Raw genomic sequence first — 24,546 nt, 5'->3', positions numbered from 1 at the left:
CAACGAGGACAATCAGCAATATAGTGACCAAATTTCTTGCATTTATAGAAAGCTTTTCTTGTAGTCCTCACATGAAGATTCTGATTTCCTCATATCTCTTCTTGAAGATTTCCGAACTGGCTTCATCTTGAGAACTTCTGGAATTTCCTCACGAGCATAGCAAGTTCCTCACCAAGTTATTAAGAATCACCAAGACAACAATCAGAGTCTTCTTCTTCAGATGAGGAAACGGCCTTTGCCTTCAGCGCACGAGGTCTTCCATAGCTTGGTCCATAGAGGTCTCTTTTCTCAGCTTGTTGGAGTTCGTGAGTATTGAGTCTCTTAAGAATATCAGTAGGATCTAGTAACTTGTAGTATCTTCGTTCTTGAATCATCAGAACCGGTGTGTCAAATGAAGAATCAAGAGATCTCAACAGTTTCTTCACCACCCCATGGCCGTGATGTCCGTGGCTCCAAGAGCGTGTAGCTCATTGGAGATATCAGTGAGGCGCTCAAAAGTTTTCTCGCAGCTTCCATTGTTGAGTCTTTGGAAGTGATTGAATAGATTGCGAAGAACATGAACCCGAGAGTCATGTTGAGTAGACACTTCTCCATTGACTTTGGACAACCTTTCCTAGATAAGCTTTGCAGAACCCAAAGCACTCACTCTGTCATACTGACCTTTGCTCAGATGCCCATAGATGATATTCTTTGCTTGAGAGTCGAGTTGCTTGAATCTCTCCACATCAGCAGCAGTGATACTTGCAGTGACAGAGGGAACATCATTTTCTACAACATACCACAGATCATCGTCAATTACTTCAAGGTGCATGCACATCTTGTTCCTCCAGTAGGAGTAGTATGTCCCTTCAAAGGTAGAACAACCCGTAGTGACCTTGATCATACCTACGGCCGACATAACTAAAAATCCAAGTGGTTAAACCAAAATTACACACACAAAGAGAGTACCTTGCTCTGATACCAATTGAAAGTGTGTTATATCGACTATAGGGGTGAATAGGTGATTTTGATGAATTCGTCACTGAGGAAATTCCTAGTGAAGAAATTCTTGAGTCACGAACTGCGTGCAGCAGAATAAGTACTCACGCAAGCGTGCAAATACAACAATAGCATAGTAATCAGAGTGAAATGAAACATTCGAATTGCACAAGTAGCACGTTCATGATATGCACGTGAAGAACAACTGAAGTGAAGAATTTGGGGTGAGCAAATTGTGGAAGTCTTCAGTCAAATTCTTCAAACAGTAATGATCAAATTCTTCAATATACAACTAAGGAAATGAAAGGGTTGAGGAAATAGAACCGAGTACTGAATGAAGACAATGGTTTGATGACCGAGTTTCAACTCGTGTGACAGTCGTATGTTTGGTTTGGAGTGGCTTGATATTTGAACCAAAGGACACACATTCCCAAGACACACGGTCCTTACTGTATTCTCCTTGAGCTAAGGACACACAGTGCTCACCCAATACTCATGGTAATTATTCAGGGCAAACTTCCAAACCCTCACAAACTCGGTCACTCGGCGATCCACAGTTGACTGTTGGATGCTCTAGACCAGTGACGGCTAACCGTCTGGAGGATGCACAGTCTGTTGGTGAACGTTGCATGGGAAACAAAAAGTTTTGTACACTCACCAAGATCGATGTAGTATATGCACATGTACAAGAGAAGAGATTGAATCTACATGCCCTCGTAGATCGCTAAGCAGAAGCATTAAATATCGCGGTTGATGTAGTGTTACGTCTTCGTGATCCAATCACGATCCATCCCACGAATTTCCGATCGAGTACCAAACGGACGATACCTCTGCGTTCAGCACACGCATAGCTTGATGACGTCTCCGCCTCGTCGATCCAGTAAGCGAGGGTGGAGTGGTAGATGAGTTCCCCCGGTAGTGTGATGGCGTGACGATGATGGTGGAGTAATTGTCCCAGCAAATCTCCGCCAAGCAACACTGAGAGAACTAGAGGAGGAGACGGTCTAGAGGGAGAGGGACGGGCTACTTCATGGCGTGTGTCTTGCAGCCCTCCCTCCCCACTCATATATATAGGAGGAGAGGAGGGGTCCGACTCGACCACGGTTTCCCCCCTTGGGGGGGGTGATAGGTTCCAACGTATCTATAATTTTTGATTGTTCCATGCTATTATATTATCTCTTGTGGATGTTTTTATGCATTAATATGCTATTTTATATTTTTTGGGACTAACCTATTAATCTAGAGCCTAGTGCGAGTTTCTTTTTTTCCATGTTTTTGAGTATCACAGTTAAGGTGTCACATCCCTAACCCCTAAGAAAGATAGCATTGTGCTCATGTCTTCTTTGCATTTGCATCCAAGAAGTTTCAACAAAAACAACAAAGTGGCAAAGGAAAAACTCAAAACCCTAGCCACCATTTCAATTAAAGGAAATTTCAACTAGTTCAAAATCAATGAACCCAAAATGGCCTCAAGAAATGTTCAAACTTTCTGATAAATCATGAAAGTAAATGAGCATTGGAGAAAACTATTTCTTGACACTTTAAGCATTTTAAATATTTGCAAAATCCACTGGTTTCAAATTTAAAAATTTGAAATCAGAAACTATAATTTTTCCAAAAATGTTGAAAGTCTTGGAAATGTGTGGGGATATTATAATAAATATTTCAGGAGGTCTAAAATAGTTTTTACTTTTTGTTTTGGAGCTGAAATAATTAGCAAAGCAATAAATAGCAAAACAAAAAAAACAAAAAAAGAGAAAATGGAAAAAGTCTTACCTGTCGCCCAAGCCAGGCCCGACCCATCTCGCCGCTCGTCCCCTTCCCCGCGCCAGTAGGCAGCAGGAGGTGGCCGCCGCCTGCTCCGGCGCGGCCACGCACCTGCGTGCCTGCCTGGCCGCCGGTTCGCGCTGGCGACGACGGGGATAAGCTCCCCAGAGCTTCCCCTATCCATTCCCCGCCTCGGTTCTTCCCCTCCTCCCGGATCCCCTCCTTCTCCCTGCTGCCGCCATTAGAGCCGAGCTCGAGCTCGAGCTGGCCGTGCCCCTGGCCATAGGATTCCCTCCCCGAGCACGCCATTAGATCCGCCTCGTCGCCCTGGTCGTCCCTGCAGAAGCCAAAGCCTCCTCGAGCCCTGCAACGCCCGCAACACCGTCGTCTTCCTCCTCCGGCCGCCAGACCTCTCCCGTCGATTCGTCGCCCCCAGGCCTTCCCCGAGCCGTCTGAGCTCTTCTCTGCACTCCCTGTGAGCATGCGGTGGTTTTCCCTAAGTTTTCCCCGTCGATCCCCTCCTCTAGCCGTAGTTTCACCGGAGCCCGACGAGCACCGCCGCTGCCGCTCGTCGCCGGTAGCCCTCCGATGTCCAGCTCGTCCTCCCGAGAGCACCAGAAGCTCCAGGACGACGCGTAGATGCCGTAGCAGCTAAGAACTAAGCGCGGATCCCCCCTGATTCAAAGCCCCCGACGACGCCCGAGCTTCGGCCGCCGCTCCGGCTCGTCGCCGACGCCTCTTCCGGCGACCCTAGCCTCCCTAGATGGTCCTGCCAGATCGGCCACTTCGCGAGCTTGCTGTAGCTGCCAACCGCGTGCGTTTTCGTGCTGTGCAGCGCCGTCTAGGTCGCCTCCGGCGAGCCCTCCGCCGCGGGTTTGGTCGCCGGCGACCACCCTCCGGTGGCCGTCGACGTGGCCGACCATTAGGGCGTAATCGCCCTCCCCTCAGTCGCTGACAGAGGGCCCCACGCCTGGTCAAACCCCAATTAGGGGCTGGTCAGCGCGGGATTAGCCCCAGAGAGGCTGACCAGTGGGGCCCCCCTGTCAGGTTTGACCTGAACAGGTCGGCTGACCTGCTGACGTCAGCCTGATGCAATAAATGGAATTTCCAGTATAAAAATAATTCAGGAAATTGCTAAAAATTGCAAAAATCATAGAAATTAATCTGTAACTCCAATGAAAATAATTTATATATGAAAAAGTATCAGAAAAATTCAAGGATTCTGATTATGCTATTTTCAACTATGTTTGAAAAAGTTACAGAACCCTAATTTGTGAAATAAGGAATAATTCAATTCTTTTAATCACTTTATAAATGGAATTTGCAAAAATATCCAAATTTCATTATAAATACAATGATCACACACTGCCCTAGAGATAAATCAGTACCATAACATGACATTTCATGCATATTAACATTAGGTTGATCTGAGCATCAGGTCGAATCAATTAAACCGGTATCCGAGAATACCCGTTTGAATTGCTATTCGAGTGTGATTCAAATCAACTCTAAACCTAAAACATCTTGATTATAATAACTTATCACTTGCATTCTCATGCCATGCTCATGCATCATTTTGATTGCATATGATTGTTATTGAATGTTGCCATTCATTTCGGTAGGCTCCGCACCCCCAGATTCCACCGAATATCCGTCTGACGGATATCGTTCCTCCTCTGAGCAACAAGGCAAGCAACCCCTTTGATCATCCCGATAAATCCTATGTTCTTGCTCCTGCACCTATTTATTGCATTAGGATCAAATGCTTCAACTACTTTTGCCACGATAGTTGGGCCCACTTCCTTTGCATGACTTAACCTTGTCACAGTAAATAGCCGAACCTTGCAACCTAGCATACCTGGTAGTTGCTTGAGCTATGATGTGCCTTATCCTGCTATGCATGCTATGCTTAGAGTTGTGTATGGTCTGTCATCTGGGAGATGAACAGAAATGTGGAATGTGTTCGGTGAGCAAAGGTCGTGTGTTGAACTTGATTTGGTAAAGGTACCGGTGAAAGGCTGTGTAGGAGTACATGGCGGGTTGTTTCATTGGAACCTCCTTAGGAACTGAGTTCCGTGTATGTAATCCAAGAGTAGATACTACCACATGCTGGGCCCTGAAATATGACCCCGCTCGGCCTATTAATCGCGTAGTACTCGGTCCAGGAGTTGCAAGTAGTTTCTGGTGTTTATAGTAATGCTGGAGGCCGTGCATGGTGCTGACCTGAGAGGTGGACCGTGATGCGGTAGGCAGTGGCACGGTGTACCAAGTGGCACCCGGATGGTGGGCTTGGGAACCCTGCGCACATCGTTTGAGGCCGTGGCGGAAACCTTAGCCGGACTTCCGTACGGGTTACTCTCAGATAGGCGATAAACCTGGACTAGGTACTAGTGTGGTTAACGGTCGTGGCCGACTCCCTCGCTGGGCTTCCGCTTGAAGGTTGCCGAGGTGCATGACGTGCACATGGCGATAAGTGGCGGGAGCGTGTGTGACGAAGTACACCCCTGCAGGGTTATGATCTATTCGAATAGCCGCGTCCGCGGATATGGACTACTTGGAGACATATGTTGTTCATAGATAACTTCAATGGCTACTCATAAAATTGTCAAGATAAGCGTGAGTGTCGTGGACGGCATTTCCGTATGGAGACGGAATGATTCCACGATAGTGTATTGTTGTGGTGTTAGTGGACTCGTGTGCGAGAAATCAAGTTGTCAAAACTAATTTCAAAAAGCAAGTTGTCTAGCCACGAGTCAAATGCTGGCTTTCCGCATGAAACCACACAATACCTTCTTGATACCTTACATGAGTAGTTAGTCATCCTAAAGTCTTGCTGAGTACCTTCGTACTCATGTTTGCTTAATAAATGTTGCAGAGGTTGCTAATGACCCTAATGGAGGGTTCTTCGTAGACATCGACGACGACGAGTAGCTGGTGTCCCAGCTACGATCTGGCCCTACGTCGGCTCTGTAGTATAGTCAGGCCATGTGCCTTCTAGTTGCTCTGTCTGTACCCAGACAGTTTATAACTCTTCCGCTGGTTTGTAATTGTATGACTGCTATTATGGGTCGAGAGACCCTTAATGTGTAATATTATGTGTGTGGCTCTTCCGAGCCTCTTAAATAAAGCTTGTATGTTTATGGTTATGTTGTGATGCCATCGATGTATCTATACATATCGGTATGCCATGCGTACGTGTGTCTTACTTGATATGTATGGGGTTCGAATACCTAGTCGTGAACTTTAGTAGCACTCCTTACAAGGAAATGCCCCTTTGTGATCCAACGAGCCTTGGTAGTTCGCTACTGCTCCGGACACATTGGTTGACCGGCATGTGTCCTTCTTAGCTGCTGTGTCTGTCCCCTTTGGGGAAATGTCACGCGATGTAATGAGTCCTTGTAGCTTGCTACGACTCGTCTACATCCACCGATGACCGACACCTGCTTTGTTGGGTCATGTATGCCTGTCCTTGTACGGTACTGCCACTTTGGTTTATGACTAGACATGTCGATCCGGGTTCTTCGACATTGGATTGCTAGCGATACTATCGCATACATGAGTCAAAAGACGCAAACGGTCCCGGCTAAGGTAAGGCTGCAGCCGTGGAGTTAACCGTGCGTGAGACCACAAAGGGATGCGATGGGTTACAGGCTAGATTCCTATGGCTTAGGATCGGGGTCCCGACATAAGGGATATTAAAGGGAGTCCAAACGGAATAAAATCTCTGAAAAGATTTTTCTTCGACCACAAGACACGTGCTAGACTTGAAAAAGGGGATAGGAGACCTGTCGGGAGGCGACAAACCTGCAGGGCGCGCCCTAGGGGTGGGTGCCCCCTAGCTTGTGGGCCCCCTGCAGCTCTCCTAACCCTAAACCTTGGCCTATAAATTCCCAAATATTCCCCCATTACCGAAGAGAGCCACAAAAATACTTTTCCTCCGTCGGGAGCCTCTGTTCCCCTGAGATCCTGTCTGGGAGCCTTTTCCGGTAATCTGCCTGAGAGGGAATTGATCATGGAGGGCATCTACATCAACTCCATTTCCCCTCCAATGATGCATGAGTAGTTCACCACACACGTACGGGTCCATAGCTAGTAGCTAGATGGCTTCTTCTCTCTATTTGTTCTTCAATACCATGTACTCCATGATCTTCATGGAGATCTATCCGATGTAATACTCTTTTGCGGTGTGTTTGTCGAGATCCGATGAATTGTGGGTTTATGTTCTGATTATTTATGAATATTATTTGAATCTTCTCTGAATTCTTATATGCATGATTTCATATCTTAGCAAGTCTCTTCGAGTTATTGATTTGGTTTGGCCAACTAGATTGGTAATTCTTGCAATTGGAGAATTGCTTAGTTTTGGGTTCAATCTTGTGGTGTCCTCACCCAGTGACAAAGTAGGGGTAGCGAGGCATGTATTGCATTCTTGCCATCAAGGATAAAAAGATGGGGTTTTCATCATATTGCTTGAGTTTATCCCTCTACATCATGTTATCTTACTTAATGCGTTACTCTGTTCTTCATGAACTTAATACTCTAGATGGAGGCAGGAGTCGGTCGATGTGTGGAGTAATAGTAGTAGATGGAGAATCATTTCGGTCTACTTGACACGGACGTGATGCCTATATGCATAATCATTACCTTGGATATCTTCATAATTATTCGCTTTTCTGTCAATTGCTCGACAGTAATTTGCTCACCCACCGTATTATTTTCCTTCATGAGAGAAGCCTCTAGTGAAACCTATGGTCCCCGGGTCTATTTTCCATATTATACTTTCAGATCTATAAACCAAAAATACATTGCTGCTTTTTATTTACTTTTGTTTTACTTTTAGTTCTAGCAATCTTTTATCTATCTCTATCAGATTTCATCCTTGCAAGAAACTAAAGGGATTGACAACCTCTTTTTAGGTGCAAGTGTTTGACTATTTGTGTAGGTACTACGATTGGGGCCTTGCTTGTTCCTCCTACTGGATTGATACCTTGATTCTCAACAAACTGAGGAAAATACTTATCTACTTCGCTGCATCTCCCTTTCCTCTTTAAGGGAAAACCAATGCAAGCTCAAGAGGTAGCAGGGGGCGGCCAAGGGGTGGGGCGTGATGGCCCCATAGGGTACCTTTCCACCCACAGGGTACCTTGCCACCCAAGGCAAGGGTGGTCAGCCCCTATGTGGGCTTAGCCCCCACCTTCCGCTTCATGGGCCTTGGTGGGAGGGGCGGCTAGCCCACCAATGGCTGGTGTGCCCCCTCTCACAGCCCACGGGGGCCTTCGGGGGTAGGTGGACCCTCCCGATGGACCATCGAAACACTTCCAGCAATCACGTCACAGAACCCGCAAGTTCCGGAACTTTTCTGGACCTCAAAAACCAACTTCCTATATATCAATCTTCACCTCTGGACCATTCCGGAGCTCCCCGTAACTTCCGAGATCTCATCCGGGACTCCGAACAACTTTTGATCACCACCACGCATAACTCAGTAATACCAAAACATCACCAAACTTGAAGTGTGCACACCCTCTAGGTTAGAGAACTATGCAGACATGACCAAGACACTCTCCAATCAATAACCAATAGCAGGACCTCGATGTCCATATTAGCTCCTACATATTCTACGGAAATCTTTATCGATTGAACCACAATATCAAGGATTCAATCAATACCGTATATTGTTCCCTTTGTCCATCGATACGTTACTTGCCCGAGATTTGATCATCGGTATCTCCATACCTAGTTCAATATTGTTACCTGCATGTCTATTTACTTGTTCCATAATACAAGGTCCCGTGGCTAACTCTTTAGTTACATTGCTTGCAAGCTTTTGTGATGTTGTATTACCGAGTGGGCCCTGAGATACCTCTCCGTCACAAGGAGTGACAAATCCAAGTTAGAGCAAATTCCTGAGAGACCAGAGATCTTCGTCTCTATCACTGAAGAATTTGACTAAACTGTAAAAGATTCCAAAGGCTTCACTCGAAGGATTGGTATGTGTAGGCTTTGAGATGAGCATCGCTTGGATACTTTTCCTTAGTATTTCCTTGACCCCCTTTAATAGTATGGTGGTCCTATGACTCAAAATACAGGAAATGAAACTACGAAAACAGAAGTCTTCACGCTTCAAAGTTCACACATCAATTTCTTCACGGACACACCAATTTCCTCACTTTCAAAGTCTTCGAGGAAATACCAAAGTCTTCAGCCGAAGACATACATTTTTAGGGATCAATATTCTTCGAATAACTCAAACTCCTCAGTGACTTATAGAGCATGTGTTCACTAACAAACAGATCAATCTCTTAACCTACAAGTCTTCGATACACCAAAATCACTAAGGGGCACTAGATGCACTTACAATGATTCATGTCGTTGCGTTCCCTTTTGTTTTTCTTCAAATTCCACTATTATGGTGGCCAGCACCAAACACTATTATTTATACTGAACTTTTCCTGACTAAGTCATATGATTTGCTTTTGCTATCTTGTTAGGCGAGTAAACACTAAATTAGTGTTCAATAAATGGCTGCTCCAAATGTTCTGTATTTGTTCACTAAATGGCTTCTCAATATATTCAGTAAATGGCTACTCCAATTGTCGAGCATTTGTGTTAACACTAACTTAGTGTAAATTGAATTACCGTTAAAGAAATTACTCATCATTTGTTAAACCTTTTACTCCAATACAACTAAATGAATTTTTTCAATATTGTGTATTTAAATGAATCTTTTGTTGTTACTTCTTGGAGTATTTAAATGAAAGGGGAGTACAAATACTGTTTAGTTAACACTAAATGAATCTTTTGCATTAATGAAATATGAATGAAACCTTTTCAGATAATTTTAAGAGAAAGATTGTAGTATCTTAAAATGGAACTTTACTATTTTGAAATTTCAAGTAGCTTAAAATTCTTGTTATGTGCTTTGCTGAATTTAACTGGAGTAAATTAGTGTAAATTGAAGATATTATTGTTATGTGTTTTGAAATTTCCAAAATTTGAGTACACGAGTGCATATTTACTGGTTAATTAGCCATATTTGGATGTGTGATGGAAAATGTGGGCTACAGGCTGCACACTAGACCTGTTGCAGCACATACACTTGCCTCCTTTATTTCAGTTAAGTCCTGAATTTCAAATTCTAGTGATTCCTCAAAATTTTGTTGCACTGTTCACTTGAATCAATCGTGTGTTGTTAATTTCTGTAATTTGATGTGAGGAGTACATGCGTGGAGTGTTGTGTGTTGCGATAACCTGGTGGGGGCACAACGACGATCAGGTTGGGTAGCGGGGACAAAGGGAGTACATAGAAGTACTATGTAATGAAACATGTTTATTCTTATATTCTTAGTTGTATACTTTGGAGATTTACCATGCACCATCTTTTCATCTAGTAGTAGTACTACTACTGGTTTATGTATAGCCATATACATTTAGTACCTACTGCAATTTTCATTTCTATGATCAATTTGGTATCCCAGGTCCTCCACTACTTTGATTGCATCAATGTCGAAGACACGCGAACCAAATCTTCTGCAACTACAATCCCATCCACAACATCGACACGAATTCAGGTATCTACTCATCTTGAACATATATGGGCCTGATGCTTGGTGCATGTAGGATGTGCTCCGTGCGGATATATATGCATTTGTTAAGATTTTTGTAGCACATGCTATGGCCTCAAAGTTTTGTTTATTATATTTTCGTTCATACATGAGCACTATTTCTTATAGCCGTCAAGGGGTGAATTGATCTAAACTCAATCCTTAATATGTGGATGGATGTGATGTTTTGTAGGTTGAAGGCGCTATAAGGTGTTGGAGATGTCCCTCTACTTGTTGAACGTTTTACCTATAGAGTGCCATATTGTGATTGGTGGAATATTGTATGGTTATATTGTGTTTATGTGAAATATTGTAATAAATTAAATTTTCTTATTATTTGAATATATTTAAAATGTGTTCTCATTAGTATATCGGTGATAGAAGCTGTGAAAATTTATAACCCGACGATTGGGACCACCTAGAAGAATCTGACAATCTACATCGAGTTGACTATAATAATCTAAAAATTGAATGAAAGAAAACAAAAAAAGCTGAAAATAAAAATTATATAGAATGTAAAAAGGTTATATCTGAGAAGGCAAAAGGCCGAATTAATGGGTGAGGCCCATGCAGCTAACCCAAACTAATAGGAAATCATATATTAAATGAGATGAATTATTGGGCTTGGCCCATATAGACACCGAACTCGATCGGGCTGATTCTTAACAACGAGCAATTCAATTGGTCACAATTTTCCCACGTCAGCTTGCCACGTTGAATCTGACGTGATGTGGGCAGACTACCAGCAACCAAAATAATTGGTCTTAGAGTCTATGACCTTTTACTTTGATTGTAACTTTCTACGACCATTTTTCCAAGAAAGGTCTTTAAGTTTCATTAAAGACGGTCAACTTTTGACCAACTGTTTTTGGTCACAAAAAGATCGCAAATAAAAAGCAATGACCATTCAGTGACTAATATTAATGGCCGCAAGTTGACATATTTTGTATACTAAAAGAGGAAATGGATGTAGACACGGGGTCTCGGAGGGGGTTTTGGTGGGCCGGGATGCGAGAGTCCTAAGTGACAGCGGTCCAGACTACTACAAAGCCCCCCTAGTTTTTTCTAGTTTGGAGAAAAACAGATTGGTGAGTCGGGTTACAGCGTCGTTCTTCCACGTCGCTCTACCCCCTTGGGGGCGTTGCCTTGAGGGTCACTGGCCTCTTACGTGCTTTCCGGGAGCTGGACACACACGACATCGGGGTCGTCCGGTGCCCCGATGTGGTTGGCGCGACTTCTTATGTGGTTAAGATGGCGGCTTCGGATGGAGTTGGTGTGTTGTTGAGTTTTGGTAGTCGGTCTCATCTGGCGTATTCGAGGGTTTGCCACGCCTCACTTTGTCTTCCCGGAGTCGGAGCTGCTGAGGCGGGGCCTTGTAGCGAGGATGGCGCGAGGCAGGTGGTAGGTTGTGGCGCTGGCTCGAGGCTCAGTGCTTTTCTCCTACAATGCTCGTCGACAGAGTCGGAGCTGCCTGGTAGTTGGCGTGTGCAGTTGATTGTTTGGTAGTGGCCGGCGTGGGCCTCGGCGTTTGCTGAGGTGAGGGCTGTCGGAGTCGCCCTTGTGGAGGTGTGATGGTGATGACACCGGGTTGTAGCCTCGAGGGTGTTCTTTCCTCGGTGACGTGTGTGCGTTTTTACGTGTGTTGTCAGGTCGCCCTGTGTGTTCTCTGTAAACGTGTTGTAATGGTTTTCGCCCGGTTTTTCGTTAATCAACATGGCATTTTTTTTGTTTTTTATTAATGAGATGAGGCAAAGCTTTTGCCTCTGTTTAAAGAAAAACTAGTTTGCGGTAATGCGTTGAAGGACAAACTACGATGGAACAAAGCGGTTTAGATGTGCGCAAGCGGTTTGAGGGTCTGTTTTAGAGATGCCCATACATAGGAATGTAAACGGCAAATAAGTGACATCCACAAGTCCCATTTATTTAGCTTTTTCTAGCTTCATAGTTCAATTTTCTTGGAAAAAAAATTTGAACTACTAGATAATAAGTGGGTTTAAATGGGATTAAATGGGACCCAGCTCCCCATTTCGTATACATGGGGCGGAACCTTTTCTATGGACTATGGGTGTTGAACTATTGGTATGGAGATCAGAGTAACTGCAATTTTTCTTCTTCTTCCAGAGCCTGTACACCCGTTTCCCTGTGTACACTGTCAAGTTTCCCATACTTGTCATCACGCCTCGTTAGAGCAAAGTAATAGTCCCAATGCCACTTTGGCACTTTTAGAAGAGAGCTTTCTTTTGTGCTTTTTCGAATCAAGCTGTGTTTTTTCTCTGAAGATTTCCTAGCTCGGTCATCTGATAGCTAGAAATGGCCGTGCGAGTTGAGAAGCTCAGGGAACCCATCGTATCAGTACATGGTAGGAGGGGTACGCTACGTACATGAAGATATGCAGTGGAGCATCGGAAATGTGCAGTGCGGTTCCGTTTCTCCGAGGCATAGGTGAAGAACGCGGGCTATGCCGATAGATAACATCAAGCGATTTCACTATTAACCCATCATATAACCTTGCCCGTCCCTTGGCGTGCCGCCGATGATCCACGACTGGGTTCGAGCACTACGTCGTCTCTTACAGATGTTCATAACAGCCAGAGCTAAACAGGTTTGACTGGGAGTCAGTTTTGTCAGGCAACAAACCATCAAAAATACCTCAACTGGTCAACTAACTCAAAAAAGAAGATGAATGGAGGGATCAACTTTTGCGGTTGCCGCCGTGCTGCTGGAAGAACGAACACGCGGCGCTACGAGAGATCAATCAATGTTCATCAGAAGGTCGGTAGGATCTTCCCGATGCACACTCGCCGTTGGTTGCACTGCACAAGGTCGTTGTGCAAGCAACTCGTCGTTGGTTGCACAAGTTCGATACACAACAGCACGAGCAAGTGCGGTTGATTGGTCCTTCACGAATCAGACCGTGTCGTGTCCTTCACGAATCAGACCGTGTCGTGCCATCTAATAGAAGTCAACATTGACATTTCGTAGGTAACGAGAGCATTAAGGACATCTTCAACGGTAACTTACAATTTTTCTTCCGCGTTCATCTGCAGACGGGGATTAGTCTACTGTCGTGAATATGGGATGACATCATTTAATGCTAGTTATATATATTTTGATCACAACTCAAACCAATCAGACAAAATTTGTTGAAACCGGATGAATTTCATTCAAGCCTATACCGGACGACCACCTCGCACGCGTGGCCACTTTGCCTTGCCGCACCACCATCTTCGTCGGTGCCTATGTCGTCGTCCTCCTCCTCCCTCCAACGACAGAACGGGCGCCGTACGGCCGTGACAGCCTTGTCCAGCAGCTGATTGTCGCTCACGAGGAGCCGCTTCGCCGCGCGGAATGCTGCCATGACTACTAAGGGTGTGGCCTTAGCATCCCTCGCAGCGGTCTCGCCGCGACCGGCGTAGGCGAAGAACACACTAAGCAACCATTCCTCGCCATAAAGGCGGTGACGACGCCTCGCGGCCGTGTATGTGGCGGTCATGGAGCGGTCGAGCGCCCATGCCACAACGAGGTTCGGATTGTTGCGGACCCATTTTGGCAACACATTCATCTTGGCGGGCACGGAGCGGCGACCGGCATTGCACCGAACGTACCTCGGACAATCACAGCCCGAGAGCCGGAGGCACCGCCTCCGCCTCCCAGGTAGTGGAGGATGCGGCCATGCGCCTTGGCGATCGCTGGTGGCATCCCCTGGGGGCGGTGGCGTCGAGGTGGAGACGGCTCGTCGATCCGCGCATAGCGGCGTTTCAATGTTGACGACGGCTCAGGCTTCATGCGGCGACATTGCTTGGGGATGCGGGCTCCTGCTTCATGCGGCCGTTGATGTGGAGGTCGCGGTTGCGAGGCGGAAACAACGGCTCGTCCTTGACCGAACGAAGCAGGGATGTCGGCCCGTCCTTGACGCGGACCCACGATGAGGACGGTGGCTTTCCTTCACTCACGCCAATGATGGTGGCGCCAGTCCCATCTGACGGAGCGAATACTCCGTCATGTTCTTCATCTGACGGACGAATTTATCGTCTGTCATGGCCGCCTACGACAGCAGGCGTGGCCGCTGTTGCGGCTGCTCGTCCTCGTCGCCGGAGGAGCTGACTATCTCCTCTTTGCCGGAGGAGCCTACCGCCATGGATGATGATAGCCCCGGTGGTCGAGGGCGACGGCGCCATGATCCGCCACACGACGAGCTCCCACCGGGACCGCTTGTCGGTGTGAAGAACTAGGACTTCGGCGTCGCTGCTGGCTTGGCTCAGAGAGGAGGTAGAGAAGGAAAGACGTTGGAAGAGGGAGAGAGCAGGAAGGTTTGTTGCTCTCCTCCACGATGTTGTAGCGCGGCTTAAATAGCCGTGGCCAGGCCAGGTGGTGGGGCGGTCAACCCGCTTCAATGCGGCGCACTTGTCGTATTTGGTTCCTTGGGACTTGGCGTCCGCATTGAAGCGGCGAGGCCCGAGAGGTCGCGTCCGTCTTCGTCGCCTTTTCGTTCGGTCATATCACGGTTTTAATGACGGTCGTTGCATGCTCTAGGCCAGCAAGAATGCGACGAGGCAAGCTACGAGGCGTGTGAGATGGAAGGCGCGGAAAGGACTAGTGCGGGTTTTTTTATGGGCCAAGTCGATGAGAGTCGGACGAAGTAGCGGTCTGGCATCATGCAAATATTTCCCACATTTAACTTCGGTTTTCAAAAAAATCACATTCAAATCATTCCGCATACCGATGCAGATCGACGTTGGATAAATTTCACGGTCCAAACCATTGCAAGAAGTTTGCGGGTTTACCTTAAAGATGTCCTAAAGTTTTTTTTTTCCGAAATAAAGATGTCCTAGAATTGCCCATCCTCAATGAGCACACGACTACACATGATGGGCCCGTGTTGTGTCCAAAGTCCTAACAGCCCCAACTGATTAATGATGATCAAGTAGCCCACAAGGCTCGAAATAAGTATCAAGTTGTGAATTGCCTATTTTAGTTGCGAATGCATTGCAACCTCCGGTAGCGTCTACCCCGCGGGCGCCCAAGAGACTCACCAATCACTACTCGATGACTTGGCCATGAGATCAAAATGGAGAGCAACTTCCCCTTATTTTTATTATATTTGGACCACTCAATGGAGAGCAACTTCCCACGAGATTAAAGCTTTCATCAAAGATTAATGAAGATGCCATATTCAAGGACTTCCAACTACCACACAAGTATACACTTTTCATTCAGATTTGGGGTTTGTTTTCAACCGCTACCAAAAAACTTTTACTTTCGCGTGCTAAGAGAATGAACACCCGAACCCCTCAAATCCTCCTCAAACGTCCGGACAGGCCGTCCAGACACTGTCCAGTCATAAAAATTTGAGCGAGACGAGCCTTTCAAACTGGTCCCAAACGTCCGGGCTGACCGACACCCCCGTTTTCAGCCCAAATATGGGGTAGGGGAGCCCAGGCACGTCTGCCACGTCCGCATGACGGCTTGGCCCCTTAGAAACTCGCCGGAAAAACTGACGGTCACACGGGCGCCTCGACCGTCGGCGCGATGTGAACGCCGAGTGGCGCCGCTTCGGGGTCGGGGCCGGCTGTTTAAGTCGGCTGGCGCCCCCGGCCCTAGCACATCTGCCTCTTCCCTCTCTCCGTCGTCACACAAGCACTTTCCTCTCCGAGCCCGTCAGCCATGCCACCACGCCGCCGTCATTACACGATCCAGCACTGGCTCTTCCTCCTTCAACAGGTCCTAATATGAAGGGAAGTGGGGCTACCTCTGCAATCGGAAGTGGATTTTGAGGAAGGGGAGGAGATGGGGGAGGAGCCCGAGGAGGAGCCACATGCATCGGAGGAGGAGGCGTTGTCCCAGGAGCCGAAGGAGGAGGCCGCCGTAGGAGCGGAGGAGGAGAAGCTGGCCATCCTCGCCTCCATCTGCTTCGAGTCGGTTGCGGTGGCCAGGCGTCGGATGGAGGAAGTGCGGGCGACACAGGAGGTGGCGCAGGAGGTGGAGGAGGCGGCTCAGGCTCCGAGGCAAGCTATCTCCGACGAGGAAGAAGATCAGTAGTAGTACGTAGGATATTTTACATGTTTTTGTATGTATATGAGGAATGAAATATGAAAGAGTTGGATGTGGAGAGGAAAATTTAAGACGTGATCGGTCAGTGTCGCGTCCGCGATCGTTTTAGGGCACGGATTTGCAAGGTCCGGGTGTAGATGCTCTAAGCAATTTTGAATCAGAGGGAGTACCAAATAATTCTCTCCTCCCGTTGGTCCGTTCTTTCCCCCCTGACCTAACCCAATCTGTTAAATCCGCAATTGTTTCTACAACTAGACGATGTCCCGCGCGTTGTTGCGAGAAACTTGTTAAAAAAATACATGAATAAATGTTAGAAAACTAATGGTAATGCAAAAAAACCATTATAAAAATATCTTACTTAATTACCTAGAAAAAAAATTCATGCATGAGGATATGTTTTGCATGAAGAGATTAATAAAAAAGTAACTTGTAACTACATGCATGACTTGATGATGTGGCATAGTACGTAGGATATTTTACATGTTTTTGTCTGGATATGAGGAATGAAATATAAAAGAGTTGGATGTGGAGAGGAAAATTTAAGACGTGATCGGTCAGTGTCGCGTCCGCGGTCGTTTTAGGGCACGGATTTGGAAGGTCCGGGTGTAGATGCTCTAAGCAATTTTGAATCAGAGGGAGTACCAAATAATTCTCTCCTCTCGGACCATTCTTTCCCCCCTAACCTAACACAATCTGTTAAATCCGCAATTGTTTCTACAACTAGACGATGTCCCGCGCGTTGTTGCGGGAAACTTGTTAAAAAATACATGAATAAATGTTAGAAAACTAATGATAATGCAAAAACCATTATAAAAATATCTTACTTAATTACCTAGAAAAAAAATTCATGCATGAGGATATGTTTTGCATGAAGAGATTAATAAAAAAAGTAACTTGTAACTACATGCATGACTTGATGATGTGGCATTGTTACATGGAGAGGAAAATTGGATAGTGGGTTCTAGCTATTTAAGAATAGAAGATTATAAACTACATGCATGACTTGATGATGTGGCATTGTTGCATGAAGAGGAAAATTGGATAGTGGGTTCTAGCTATTTAAGAATAGAAGATTATAAATTACATGCATGACTTGATGATGTGGCATTGTTGCATGGAGAGGAAAATTGGGTAGTGGGTTCTAGCTATTTAAGAATAGAAGATTATAAACTACACGCATGACTTGATGATGTGGCATTGTTGCATGGAGCGAAAAATTAAGTAGTGGGTTCTATCTATTTAAAAATAGAAGATGACACTGCACTCTCGCTCCATCCAACCAATAGGGAAAGTGTTGAAGAGAGGTGCCCGGCTAAATGTTGCCATCCGTTGCTTTGTTGCCAACCAAGCATGCTCTTACATTTCAAATGATATCTTCAATGAAGTTCGAGATTTCTACTTTTAAAAATTTAATCTGGCTGTAAGCACATAATCATCAACATAAATATGTGATGTTGAACTAAGTTTTGGAACATTCAAAATGTCCCTTAAAATTTGAAGGCATTTGTTACCAACATTGAGATAGGGTGTAAGAATAATATCGCATACACATAGTTCGCCTTTAAACCATCCATGCCTCAAAGAAGTAAGAGCATATCTAGCAGTATAATGCCCCGTTTCATAAAATAATGGTTAAAAACTTAAAATACAAGTCAGCATGAAAATTGATGTCCGATCAGACCCCGCAAACACATCCGACCCGTAAACTTTTTTGAGGGGCGCGGCAAAATCTCCTCTTCAACCAGCGAAAACAAAGGTTTTTGCCTTGCTTATACGGTGCCATTTATCCTAGGGAAGTGGTTGGCGGGAGGGACATTTCATCCCGCACCCTCTCTTCACCCCCTTCCGCTGCCGCGTCGCCATTGGTTTCATCCGTCCTTCGCCGCCGGCCAAATCTACGGGCCAAATCGCGTCGCGGGGGCGCCCCTGCCCTCTTCTGCCGAGCCGCTACACCGGCTCCCCTGGATCCGCCAATCCACCGCGGCCGGAGAGCCACCGCTGGAGATGAAGTTGAGCCTGTGCGAGATGCTTTTGCTCGAGGATTCTTCCGATTCGGATGACTCGGATGTTGAGACGATGCTTCTCACATTTCGTGAACAGAGTTTGGTGATGGCCCTTTCCTTGAAGGAGCACGAAGACGAGAACCGAAAGAGGCGGCGAGAATCCACCGTCGGCCGTCTTTGCATTCCTCGAAATCGCCATCTCGGGAACGAGATGCTGATGCAAGGCTACTTCGCGGCCAATCCAACATATCCGTCGCACCTCTTCTGGAGAAGGTACCGTATGCGCAAATCCCTCTTTGTAAAAATTGTACAAGCTTGCGAGGCCAATTGTCGATATTTTACTCAAAGAAGAAATGTCGCGGGCTTGAAGGGATTTAGTGCATACGGCGTTCTGGCTGATTATGTGATAAGTACCTTCGCATTGGGGAAGATAGTACAATGGAGTCAGTGCGTAGGTTTGCCAAAGTGATCGTTCGTGTCTTTGCTCGTGAATATCGTCGGTCATCGAACGAGGAAGACATAAAATATTTGATGGCATTTAATGAAAGAAGAGGTTGGCCTGGCATGCTAGGAAGCATAGATTGTATGCATTGGACTTGGAAAAATTGCCCAAAGGCATGGCAGGGAATGTATTGTGGCAAGTCTGGTGATGCAACAATTGTGCTAGAGGCCGTAGCATCACATGATTTATGGATTTGGCATTGCTTTTTTTGGTATGCCGGGTACTCTCAATGATATCAATGTGTTGCAACAGTCTTGTTTGTTTGCTAGGCTTGCTAGTAGTGATGCTCCAGCTTGCAACTACACTATCAATGTGCATGAATACACAAAAGGGTACTATCTTGCAGATGGTATATACCCTTCTTGATGCATATTTGTGAAGAGCATCAAAGACCCCCTAACTAAAAAAGAGTGTGAATTCGCAAGGGCACAAGAGGCAGGCCGAAATTACATTGAAAGAGCATTTGGGATTTTTGTAATCTAGGTTTGTCATTGTTTGTAGTCCTGCTCGATTTTGGGACAAGCGATCCTTGAAAAACATCATGACATGTTGTTTTATTCTTCACAATATAATTCTTGAAGATGAGAGGCATAAACTTGAAGTTCTTATATGACAATGTGGGTAGCCGTGTCAAACCAGCTAGAGATCGTAAACGAATTAGAGCTTTTCTTCAGACCTACAAGGAAATTGAAAATGCAAACACCCACTGTCAGCTTCAGAAGGATCTCATTGAACATCATTGGCAAAGGGCTGGGTAGTAACACATTTCATTTTTTCATTCATGTGTGAATTGTATACGAGACAAGTTTTGTATTGATATTTAGTTTGCTACGTTGATTTGAATAATTATTGTACTTTGGATGATTATTGTATTATAATAATGACATTTTACTTATATTGTATTGTAATATTGACATTAGTAATTCTAATTTACGGGGTCTTCGGTTTGCAGGTCGACGCAGTAGCGCTCGAGCAGACCCCGCATTGCCGACCCGTAAAAAAGCATCTTCTGTGAATATCCTTTTATACGGATCCATTTTACGGGGTCTAACCCTCTCCGCGTACGCACTTGCCCACAAAACCCTTTTTTCACGAACTGTAAACGACTTTTGCAGGTTGGCTTTATATGGGGTGTGCTAGAGATGCTCTAATCAAATTGTTTAAATGCCTCATGAAGTTGCATCGGTCCTCATGATGAGCAAAAAAAACAGATGATTCACTAGAAATTTCAGCTTTTACGTACAGCTCAAAGTACTTGAATGTGTACTCCATCAAAATTCCTGCATATTATCTTTTGACGAGAAAACGCAATTTTGAAAGGAAAACTCTATCGTTCAGCCGACTGATGCTAGCATACCATCCTCTGATCTTGTTGTAAATATTGGTGATGAATGACTATTTTGATAGAACGTGGCTTAGTTTTGTAGAAATATAATCTTGTAACAAGTCCTTTGTTGCAAATAAGAATCCGCAACAAATTGGTTGTTGCAGAAAAATTTAATACAAGAAGGCATATGTTACAAAAAATACTATGACAAGACGTATGTGCAATAAATTTCACAACAAAACATGTATTGTAATAACAGATGATGACGCTTAATCGTTTGATGTGTCAAACTAAGAACTCGCGTCCGATTGATCTTTTAAAAAGATCGGTGGGCGGAACGCGTAGCGCTCCCCTTCTTGAAAAGGAGCAAAAGTTGCATGATCTATTTTTGGTCCCCAAATTGATGGTGACCAACCTGGTAAGGAGATGTAAATAGTAGCGGTAGATGGAAAAGCCAATCAATGCTGGTAGATCCATCTTATATTTTTGGAATTCTTTTGTATATAACTTATATATGGAAATGATGACACGGAAAGTGTAGTCCTAGTGACTTTCAAAGAAGTAATGTTCCGATGGACGTACTCCTCGTTCTAGCCATTTATTCCAAGAAAGAAGACTTTTGCATCTAGGCATATACCAGCTCCATTTGGGTCCATTAGGCATTTTAAAAGATTCACTGTAACCCAAACACGTAGAAGAGATTTGGTAGGAGGAGAAGAAACTAAATTGTAGAGGAAATCAATTATACTACTCTAACACGTAGTATAAATCAACCTAAACACGTAGTATTTCTTTCTCAACTGAAAACGCGCTACTAATTTGGAGACCTCGTTAAATCCCAAAAATGTACCGTATAAATTGCATGCATTGATCATTTAATTAATAAATGTGGTCTAATTAATATGCATGCAACTAGTACTATCACTGTAATGTGGCTTATCGTTTTTAGATTATTATAGATTTTCGTAAGATGCCTAATGCACCTAGACGGATGCAATACTTGTCTTTCATTTCTTCATTGTAGTTTTTTTTTCGGGATATTTCTTCACTACAATTAGTGGGCACTCCACCTTTGTTTTGATAGTGGTGACTACAATTTTACCCCTAGGATCAACATCCAACGGCACATGGACCCAAGGATCCGAAAGCGTTGTCATGGCAGACAAAGCAGTGCACTGTTTCTGCTAAGCACCATTGGACGCCCTGAAAGCGTTGTCATGGCAGACAAAGCAGCGCACTGTTTCTGCTAATCAACGTGACGCCAGCACAACACGAGGAAGCAGGAGTAGCTTGTAATACCTTCCAACACACCGGTTGTACGGACTATTTTTAGTACGCATTACGGACATCGCTTTCGGTACCACAGTGCGAGTACACATGATCCGGAATCGTGGAAGCAGAATGAATGACTCTCTCAACACAAGAACTTGGCCAAGAATATTTCATCCGTTTACGCTAGGCAGGCCACATTTCATCATGGAAGTTAATTGACAACCATGATCCATCGATCATGCAGCAAACTAAATGCTACTCCCTCCGATCCAAAATAAGATCGGCCACCGGATCGTACAGGAAGCACAGGATCACCATGTCCAGCATGGGCATGCAAGTTGGAGTTGGGGAACAGGTTCGACTAGAGCTATAGAGGCATCCCTCCATCTTCTCTAAAACTAAAAGAAAAAAATAAGCTCGCATGATCGCATCGCATGCGCGCCCACAAACAGAGAGGCAGGCAGCCCACAAAAAGAAAAGTCAAACTGGTAAAGAAAATTACACACATCCATCCAACTATCTATTCAATCGAGCACGCATGTGTATGTATGTATGTATGTATGTACTGTACAGGAGGCGCGCGCCGTGCTACCACCAGCCGGGCGCCTTCCTGCCGCCGCCGGCGGCGGCCATGGCGGCGGCGCGCTCGAACCTTGTGGCCGCGCACGGGATGGTGATCCCGCCGGGGTGCTCGAAGCCGAACTCCTCCTCGGCCTCCCGCAGCAGCTCCCCGAAGAGCGGGTGGTTGAAGTAGACCACCGGCACCACGTACCTCATCGACTCCCCGCCGGGCTCGTCGCCGCCCACGTACACCGCCACCTGCCCCTTGGGCGTCGTCGCCTCGCCGGCCTCCTCCAGCAGCCGCTCGCCCCGCCGCGGCAGGAGCCTCATCCGCCGCGCCAGCGACCGCCCCCACCCCAGCATCCGCCGTCGGGGCTCGTCCAGCTCCCGCGGCAACACCACCAGCTGCTGCTGCTGCTGCTGCTTGGCGCTCCCGACTGCCGTGTTGAACGGCTTTGCGCCGGCCCCTAGCTGGCACCGCTGCAGGCGGGCGTAGCCGCCGCCGCGGCGTCGCCGGCGGTTGCAGAGCGCCCAGCGCCAGAGGCCGAGCAGCTTTCTGCCCAGCCGGAATCCTCTCTGCCGCCTCGCCATCATGCAGCTGGCTAGAACTCGAGGAGGTCCAAGGTCTCCGCTTTCCTGTGCTGCGTTCTGCGTGTATGTGAGGTGTTGAAGCAAGCTAGCTAGGCGGTGTAATGGCAGGAGAGCCGAGCTTGACAACGGGTAGGTTTTATATACGACGATGCGAGAAGCCGAGACGAGAGGGGAGGGAAGAGCAGACTCCGAGCAAGGGCATCACTGTGCGTGTGGGCGCGCGCCCGTGTGGGACTCATGAGCGATTAATCCCAGCGTTTTGTGCGTCATTTTAGCTTTGTTTTGGCCATGGCGTAGTAATTCACTCATTCAGGTGAGTGATGTACGTAAGTATTCAAAGCAAGAAAAAGCCCTAGAAAATTTAACTAAAAATGAAAAGATTCGCTCCTTGATGTGGGCGAGCTTCCGAGCTTTGGTCGGTTCCCGGTGGTTGAGTTTTATTTTCTCTTGAGAGAAGAGAGGGATTCGGTCGTTGAGTTTCCGACGGTTAGCATGTATCTTTTCTTTTCTTTTTGCCATGTTATATCTACGTACATACAGCATGCTCACAAGAACATGTCCGGGGCACTCGCAGCGTACACGTTCACTGCAGGTGCGTTCAACGAAATCCGGGGGAGAATAATCCGGTAACATGCCGTAGCCCATCGATCCAACTCCACGCTGTTTGTTGGTACTATTTGAGTTGGTTCGTCTGCTTCAGTCAGATGAAATATCGTGCACATGCCACACCATGCCAGTTGAAAACGACTCCCATCTTTTTTTCGCGGGAAGCAACCTATTGCCACCAACGCGGTGCGTGTATCGCGACGTGATATGGCATGCAGATCGTCCGTCCAAATTTGCCCAACAGTGACTCAGTGAGCAGCAACCGCGCATGCGTGGTGTTTTTGGGGGGCCTAATTCCAAGACCAGCATTGATGCACGCAACGGGCTGGTCGATCCAAGCCGCTCCAGACAAAGCGGTAACGGCAAAGCAGGATCTATGTCATCAAAGCACTCTGGATCGAGCACGAGCAGGCGAAAACAACGTCCAAAGCAGCAAGCAAAGTGGAACCTTTTCGGTGCACTCGTAAAAGGATTCTGCTCTGCAGTGAAAATGGGTTTGGTTGGTCACGTCCTCGAGATGAAGAAAGCGCATGACGCGGATCCGGTCCCCTCCCCGCCGCTGGGCACTTCCCATTTTCCAAGCTCGTGCTGCAGACCTGCAAGAACGTCGTTTCCAGGAAGACCGTTCGAAGCAAATTTCTGGACAGATTTGTTAATTCAGAGCGTCCATCTGTGATACTAGTGCTAGTACGTATACATGCGTTAAAATGTTGCTAAGATAGTGCTTGTAACAGACGCAGCTGGTGTAGGCTGTTCCCGGGCTGGCATTCCCTGCTCCAGCCAAAACAATACTGTACTACTAGTCCGTACTGTATCCGATGGACGATGCGGCTGAACTGTACCACCGTGGAAGCTGCAGGGCACTCGTAGATGACCAAGATGGACGTAGGCAACGGCGTACTTGCGTGGCCACAGCACGTCGACATCTGTTGAGGCTTGGGAAGGTCAGCAGAAAGGAGATGAGCACGAGCGACGCGATTCCCCCACATTTCCGAGATTAAAAGCTCGACTGGATCGGAACCCCACAGGCTTGGGAACGTGTATCATGCCGAGACAAACGCAGCCGCACGCACGTCCGATAGCTGAGGGCCACTGACTGGCTTGGCCGCGTTTGTCGTTGGCAAGGGGCCAGAGCATCTCAGCTAGTGACATGGAAGTCCCAACAAAATTAAGTTGCCGTGTCAACCGGCCCGTCCTTGGCGTACGGCGACCGGTTACGAATTAAAAGATCACTCGCTTGATTTTTGGACAGGATACAATGGGTCTGTTCCAAGCAGTATGCAT

General features: G+C 46.3%; 1 protein-coding gene across 1 annotated transcript; it reads right to left on the bottom strand.

Annotated features, from left to right (window-relative positions):
* Nucleotides 1-21,659: 21,659 nt before the first annotated feature.
* On the bottom strand, nt 21,660-23,018 carry LOC123402872 (auxin-responsive protein SAUR36-like). Its single transcript, XM_045096831.1, has one exon. The coding sequence runs from the start codon at nt 22,657-22,659 to the stop codon at nt 22,093-22,095; it is 567 nt and encodes a 188-aa protein (XP_044952766.1). The 5' UTR covers nt 22,660-23,018; the 3' UTR covers nt 21,660-22,092.
* Nucleotides 23,019-24,546: the final 1,528 nt, after the last annotated feature.

Source organism: Hordeum vulgare, chromosome 6H, assembly GCF_904849725.1.
Source record: "Hordeum vulgare subsp. vulgare chromosome 6H, MorexV3_pseudomolecules_assembly, whole genome shotgun sequence".
NCBI lineage: Eukaryota > Viridiplantae > Streptophyta > Magnoliopsida > Poales > Poaceae > Hordeum > Hordeum vulgare.
Note: the sequence above shows the minus strand (reverse complement) of the source record. Positions and strands in the feature narration are given on the sequence as shown.